Source organism: Epinephelus moara, chromosome 4 (genome assembly GCF_006386435.1).
Source record: "Epinephelus moara isolate mb chromosome 4, YSFRI_EMoa_1.0, whole genome shotgun sequence".
In the NCBI taxonomy this organism is placed as follows: domain Eukaryota; kingdom Metazoa; phylum Chordata; class Actinopteri; order Perciformes; family Serranidae; genus Epinephelus; species Epinephelus moara.
Window position 1 is genome coordinate 8,629,843 of NC_065509.1, and position 7,769 is coordinate 8,637,611.

The 7,769-nt window shown below is 40.8% G+C and overlaps 1 protein-coding gene across 1 annotated transcript in view; it reads left to right on the top strand.

Moving 5' to 3' along the window:
- Nucleotides 1–7,769, top strand: part of ids (iduronate 2-sulfatase) — a 28,132-nt gene that overhangs the window by 3,858 nt on the left and 16,505 nt on the right. Inside the window, exon 5 of the mRNA XM_050043038.1 lies at nucleotides 4,251–4,451. Within this exon, the coding sequence (XP_049898995.1) occupies nucleotides 4,251–4,451 (201 nt within the window). The remainder of the gene's footprint in view (nucleotides 1–4,250; nucleotides 4,452–7,769) is intronic.

Consider the following 7,769-nt stretch of genomic DNA (forward strand, 5'->3'; position numbering starts at 1 on the left):
AGTCATTATTTTCCTGTTGAGAACACATGGCCCTGGACATTGTTGAAGTGCTTTGGGTGTTGTTCATGTTACACCCTACTACTGTGCTCAAGTTACAAATGATATCAACCTTACTCCTGTTAGCTGCAGAGCTTCAGAAGCAAAGAAGCCCACTCTTACTGGTCTTGCTTCATAAGAGACTTTGCAGGCGTTCTTTATTTCTCCTAAATTCTCAAAAAAAACAAATCATATATTTATATTTTATTTTGATATTTTATTTAACACAGTAACATATTGATTAACAAAGAAAATAAATCCGATTGAATTGCCAATTAACCTCACCTGCATATTTTTGGATTGTGGGAGGAAACCGGAGCACCCGGGGCAAACCCACGAGGCACAGGGAGAACATGCAAACTCCATTCAGAAAGAGGCCCAGAACCTCCTTGCCCCACAAGTCATGGTAGAGAATATTGTTCGCTCGGGGTCTAAGTTCTAGAATAAATGTAGATTATTCCTTTTGCTGTCTGAAGAGGGAAATCACTTCCCCTTTCATTCGGCAAAAGAAACCCGCCGGCTCTATCATGGCTGATGTTGACATCGTCCCGATCAGGTGTTACAGGTGCGATGGTAGCTGCAGGATAATCTTAGCGCTGACTGCAGCTCTATTGGCTGAGCCAGCACCAGCTAAGCTCCACCAGCGGAGCTCAGCAGTGTCTGACTACCAAGTCTTTGGTCTCAAGTGACTGAAGAGTTGTAGGAGGTAGGAAGTCGAAAGCAAATAGGAATGTGCGTCTTTCCATCACAGTAGTGTGATGTGTATGGCTCTATCCCATTGCTGAAACCCTCAAATGGCTCTCTTTGTGAGTGATTCCTGTGAGCTGGTTGATTATAATTTGCTCCCAGGTCCTCATCCTCTTTAAGGCAATCGTCATAGGGGTTCAGAGAATAGAAATAGTTCTCTGGTAGTCCCTCGTCCTCATAAATAGAATTCATGCTTCCTGAATCTTCAGTATTGACAGTCCAAAATGGCTCCCTCTGTAGGTGAGCATCATTTGGGCTTGGAGGATCATTAAGTTTTGTGGTGGATCCTCATCCTCATAAACAGAATTCATATTTACTGAATCTTCAGTACTGCCGCTGCCAAATGGCTCTCTCTGTATGGTACTCCTGCCAATTGGAGTTCGAGGATCTGCGTCTGTCTTCAGATCTCCAGCTTTCAGGGCATTCCTCTGAATCATCCAGAGGGCAAACGGTCATCAACTCGAATGCAGTGTCTGCATAAGAGCTGGTGTCCATGTCCTCTTCCAGATGAGCCATTGTAACAAAACAATGTTGTAGGGCCTCCTCTGGCGTGACTCTTGTCTCAGCGTCGACATCGAGAAACTCTTCCAGGAAGTGCACAAATGCCATCCTGTCTCTGTACTCAACATTGTCCATTATCTCTGACTGGCCCTCAACTGCTTCTTCCAAATTTCTGACAGAGTCAAAATTCCACGGTCCCATTTCGGGCTCGACACCGTTTGCCTCCTCGAACTCCTCCCGTGTCATCAGTTTCCAACCTTGTTTGGCTAAGCCCTTTTTCTCTGGTAAATTTCGCAGAATTCAGCCGGTGGTCTCCTGGCTGACCGCACAGATGGCAAATGGCTTGCATTATGTTGTATACTGAGGGAAGGGTGAAGAGGTGGAAGCCAAAATACAGGTATGCGAGGACACATCCCAGTCCCCACATGTCGATGGCTTCAGTAATTGGGAGCCCCAAGGTCACCTCGGGAGCTCTGTACACAGGGGCTTGCAACCTCATCCCAACCTGTGTTTCAGAGGCCGGAAGGGCCAAACCAAAGTCAGTTAATTTCACCCTGAGGGGCTGATCCTGATGGTTGACGAGCATGGCGTTGTCAGGTTTCAGGTCAGTATGAATGATGCCGACATCTTTCAGGGCTTTAAAAGCTACAAGTAGCTGGTGTGTGATGGGGCGGATTTCATTTAAAGACAGTGGTGCCTTTCTCTGCTTCACCAAGTCCATAAGGCTCCTGTCCAGCATCTCGAAGGCTAGGCAAGACAAGCCTTCAAACGTGAAATTGTCAATGAATTTCACCAGGTTTGTCTTTTCTGGATCAAGAGCCCTGAGTTCTTCCAGAATTTCTACTTCATTTTGAATGGTGTTATCGTCACTCTTCTTGTGGATCTTGATGGCCGTAGTCTCGAGTTTTTAAATTAATGCACTTAGCAACTTTGCCAAAACATCCCTCTCCATTAAAGTCCACTACAAGGTAGCTTGCAGACTTGCTACAGAGTGTGTCATGCTTTTGCACCTGAAATGGTGCAGACACTGACTCCATGCTAGGCTCACTTTAGGAATCTGAGCGTAGGTAAAATGTTTTGGCTGCAAAATACCTCCAAACACGTTACAAGTAGAGTTGATATCTCGTGGATTCAGTCTCCTGATGTACCTCACAGTTTATCTGAGCAGGGCTATATTTGAAAACTTTTAAAGTTGGCATAGGATGTCATAAAGCCAAAATCTTTGGAGTTGGAGTGACATCATCATTATGACATCATTAAGTTCTAAAACATTAAAGTCATAACAGCATTCTAAATTTCTCTTTCTCTCTCTTGCTCGCCCACTCACTCAGTCTTTTTTCTGACATGACCATAATAAGATACAGTATTGAGAAAGCACTGTTTAAATACAGACATTATTTTACATATAGTCAGACCATTGTCAATGCAAAAATAAAGGAAAACAGGGAAACAAATACACTTTAAAAATCTTACTGCAACAGTACATGCAAAATCTTTTAGCACATTAGGAAGTAAAACCAAACATGAACTAAAATTTCATTTTCTGTGCGTGTGTTATTTACAAATTAACACAAATAATATTAGAAGACGTATAATGAAATTAGTGTGGCAGGCAGATGAACTGTCATGCAACAATACAACTGTCTTTTATTTAAACCAATACAGTTTGTCATCTTTTCATTATCAGAACAGTGGAAATACAAGTCAGTTAGCGCTACTCTGTAAAGGTTTGGTATTTTTTCCTAAACATATAGGCAATTGTGCATTGTCAGTTTAGGTCACCCAAAAGAGCTTGTTTTTGCCCCTGGCAGGCTCAGATTGTTATTATAATTGTCTAAAAACATTACAGAAAGGACCCCATAGAGGTCGACCCTTTTGTTAAAGAGAAAGATCCTTTTCGTTTTTTGCAGAAACAGCCCTGAAATCTCTATCACCAAACCCACCAGATTCCATTTCAATAAACAATAATTTTATCATCATAAAACACTTTATCCAAAGTCGAGAAATGAAATGACACGCTCATAAGTTGTCTTGATTCATCTTTCCACCGTTCCAACAATCAAAAACAGTTTTCCTTACCTTTTGCTGATGCGGTGTGTTTGTTAGTGTGTGTAACCAAGTCTCACTCAAGGAGAAGTCTCATTCTGAAATTTTACAGACTTTTCCACATTGCTGAAATCGGCTAAATATTTAAAAATATTCAAAATCATTAGATAACACTAATTTACACTTTCTGTTCTCCAACACAATAAACTTTTGCCGGCACTCCTCTCTAACTCTCCACTTTGCACTGTTGTTTTTTCTGCCACAAGTCACTCGCAAGATTTCGGAATGAGACTTCTCCTTCGGCAATACTTGGTCACAATAACAGAGCAGCAAAAGGCATGGAAAGACGTTTAATTTCTCTGCAGGATCCTTTCCGAAATGTCGTCAGACACTTCTAATAATAATTTGAGCCAGTCAGTGGCAAAAACAAGTACTTTTAGAGGACACAAATTGACGGAAGACTATTGGTTGTAGGGAATACTTTACAGCCTGTGTTGCCGCTGTGGTTGGAGCAGTCTCCCTCAATACCGGACCAGTTTAAAAAAAATTGTCTCCCATTAGTCACTTAGACACACAAACATGGGAAAATAGGCTCCAAGCCAACAAATATCGAATTTTACCTTTAGTGCAAGGATGTATATCTACTTTTGCTTGAAGTATCTTTGTTTCTGCATGCTGTGGTAGTGAACATACTAGACAGTGATTACTAACTTTAAAGTTATTGCTCTGTCTAAAATTTGCACTGAAATATCTGAAAGTTGTTCTCAAAGAATTATGTAGATTTCAATAGATCTTAATAGACACAGCTGGGTTAACTCAGTTTAAACTTCCATGTGACAACTGACAATAAAAATGACATCTCAGCAGGAACTGTGCACAAATGTGACTTTTAACAATTTGTATAAAAACCTTGTTTCCAGATGTGTAAAGGAGAGGATGGTAAACTCCACGCCAACTTACTGTGTGCAGTGAACGTCACAGAGCAGCCTGGGGGAACCCTCCCTGACCTGGAGAGCACAGACGAGGCAGTAAGGTTACTGAAGAGTCGGGCCAACAATGATGTTCCTTTCTTCTTGGCTGTGGGCTTTCACAAACCACATATACCCTTCAGGATACCACAGGTACATGTCTTAATATCAACACCTGCTTCTGAGATGTAATGTACATTAATGGTTAGAAAATTAGTTAAATCACAAATCGGAAGTCACACCTTTAATTCATGCAAGGCGTCATGTGGGCTAGGAATAAGGTGGATATTTTATTTGGACCACTGGCTCCATTATACTAAGTTGCTTACTGTTTGCAAATTACATTATGAGTTGATGATTCAAGCAACCACCTGCAGAGCCGTGTACCATAATGTTAGCTAAGTTACAGCCAGCTGGCTGACAGTAGCTCAGATTGGGGTTAGCTTGTTGGCTGCCACTGCATCGCTCTTTGCTAGCACAAAACGCTTTGTAATGTTACATCATTTATTGTTGGCTAAATTAACACTGATTGTTATAATACAGAAGTTGTTATCATGTGTGACATTAGCAGGGGAAGTACTTTGGCAAGCTAGTCATCTTACATTAACATCCACTGACATTATTTTTGCAAATAGCAAGACAGCCAATTTGCCAGCCAGATCAAGCCTGGAGTCTGGATTAATTAAATGACATTAATCACTCAAGACAGTATTTTGCTACGTTAGCTAGATAGCAATTTGTTCGTGTTAGCAAGCAAGTTAACATTAGTTACCATTAGCCTGCTCAAACCACGATATCACAATATATTTCACACTTCAATGCTGATTTTATGACATGGGGCACTGAATTTGATGGATTAACTTTATCAGACCACAAATGTGACAAGAATTAGCTAGTTAGCTTGCTAATGTTAGCTACTGCTGCACTTAAAGCTGTAGCAGAGCTGAAGAGGGGAAAGCACTCGGGAACACACATAACATGACAACCTTTGATTTCCCTGGGATATTGGGCTCCACTTCTCTTACTTCTCCACTGGCAGGTTACACATAAGTAAATAGCCTGTTAACACTGAAGGCTGTCGTGCCACAGACGGGCAGTGCTTTGTGTCTGACGCAAGGCAGCAGATATTACTAAAGTTGTAATAAGCATCACAGTCCTCTACACTTGAGTTGCAAAAACACACAGTGTTTTCACTGGTAACGTTCAGCTGTCTGTTACTGGATGTAACTTTAGTGTTTTCTTTACACAAAATAATACTGTGTGAGACATTACTGTGTGACGAGCATGTGGCTGCTATATTTTACTCGCCACTTAACCTTGTTGCCTGAAACATCCCATAATATGCAGACTCAACAATCTTAGATCCAATTGGTCTGTCAGATACATACTGTACGGGTCCTCCCACTACTATTTTGTCAGCTCTGTGTATAAAACACACATCATGACATACGTGACAAGCTGGATGAGCAGATAATCATTGTTTATAAAAATGCAAAGCAGTAATGATACTGATATTTCATACACCTGATGAATGTATGGTGGACCTGCTGATGTGCATTTCACCCACGTGAGACCCAGTTATGAGCTCGCTGTCAGTCTGTTTGTCACCTTAGAGACTTCAGACTGCATCATGCACTTGCCGGAGTGCGACCACATGAAATTTTAACTTGCGCACTCACAAAAAATGGTTGCATATGCGACCATTTTGGTCGCAGTCCAGAGCCCTGCAGAGAGGCGAGTCCAAAGGCTGTTGTAGGCCACCGAGAAAGATGGAGGAAGTCTGTTATTTTTTATATGACAACCTGTTCAACCATTGGCAAAAAAAGAGATTAATAATGGTAAAAAGTTACATAAGAATTATGTATATATGTGTGTATATATATAATAATTGAATTAATTTGAGCCCTCCTATAATAAACCACTTCTGCTGAAACAAAATAAGTTTAAGTATTGTAGCTGTGTATCACCATATATGAATGTGAGAAAACATTTTGTATGAATACATTAAAATATGCGAACAAACATTTGATTTGTAACTGCAAACCTTTGTTCAAATTTTCTTCATGCACTTACACATTGGAAAAATATTTGCAATTATTTTTTTATTTGTTCACAAAATGTCATGCACAAATACAGATCTCATGGATTCAAAAATTACATCTATTTGTTCAGATATTTTTTTTTTTTACACATTTAAACATTTGAATTAATTTGATCAAAACATTTTTACCCATTCACACATTTGAATGTATTCATGTGAAATCTTTTCCGGAGTGACTATTTGTACCCCAGTATAAATAGTCTTGGCCTCTCAGCTGGGCTACTTTCACCCCTGTATTACGTGTGACAACAAACTTTGCACGTACAAAAAACCTAACTGACGCAGACCTCCTGTCTGTTTCTGTAATACTGAAACCGTTTCCCTCAGTGGAGACAAAGCTTTTATTTACTCTTATTTCACAGATAAGAAACTATAAATTGTGATTTATATATTTATTTTATTTTACAGTAAAGCCTCCACTAAAATAGCATTTTAAGTCTTGTGTGTGATTTATCCTTCAGGGATTTATACTTGGGGATTTATCCAGGTTTCATATGAGAAGAGGAAATCTCTGCTCGTCGCTAGGCTAATTTATACAATGTAAAAAGCCATAGGCTGGCGCTAATAATATTAGCATTTTGTATTTGTTTGGAAAAGGTGATTAGTATGACAGTTGTTTTGTCGGTGAATGTTGCGAGTTGTAATGGAGCCAAACTGTGTGCCTTTACCTTTGTTAAATGTTGCTGATGTCCCTGGCTTTATATGAGAAGAGGAAAAGATCGCCGGCCACTAGGCTAATCAATATAACGTAAAATGCCATGGGTTTGTGCTAATAACGTTAGCATGTTGTATTTGTGGGGAAAATGTGTCCGGATTAACACAAGTGAGTGTCTGTGAATGCTGCAAGTTGTGTACCTGTTAGGGATGCACCGAATATTCGGTAACCGAATATATTCGGCCGTTCATTGCAAAAAAACACACATTCGGTATTTGGTGGAATAAGTTAAAAGCAAGGCCGAATAATAGCAGCGTGTTTTGATAACGCAATCAAACAGCGTGCCGTGACGCGCGGAGTGAAATGTCGGCAGTGTGGCGATCCGCCCGTCACCACACTCACATTTGCGACTAAAAATAGTTTTGAGCGAGCAAAATAGGCTTAAATCATTCAGCACGCTGTGCGAGCAGCCTACAGATTTCCACCACCAGCAGAAACGAAAGGTGAATCCCACCGATTGTGGGTCGAACGGGGGTCACAGACACAGACAGTAATGTATTCCTGTCAAATATGGCGGCCATCAGCTTACCGGCGACAGAAGTCGGCTCCAATAATATCCTCTTCTTGGCGTCCTGACTGCCCAGAAGTACCTGAACAGCCGAGCCAGCCGAACACAGGTATGTGACGTGTCAGAGGAGAAACGAGCCGTTCACGG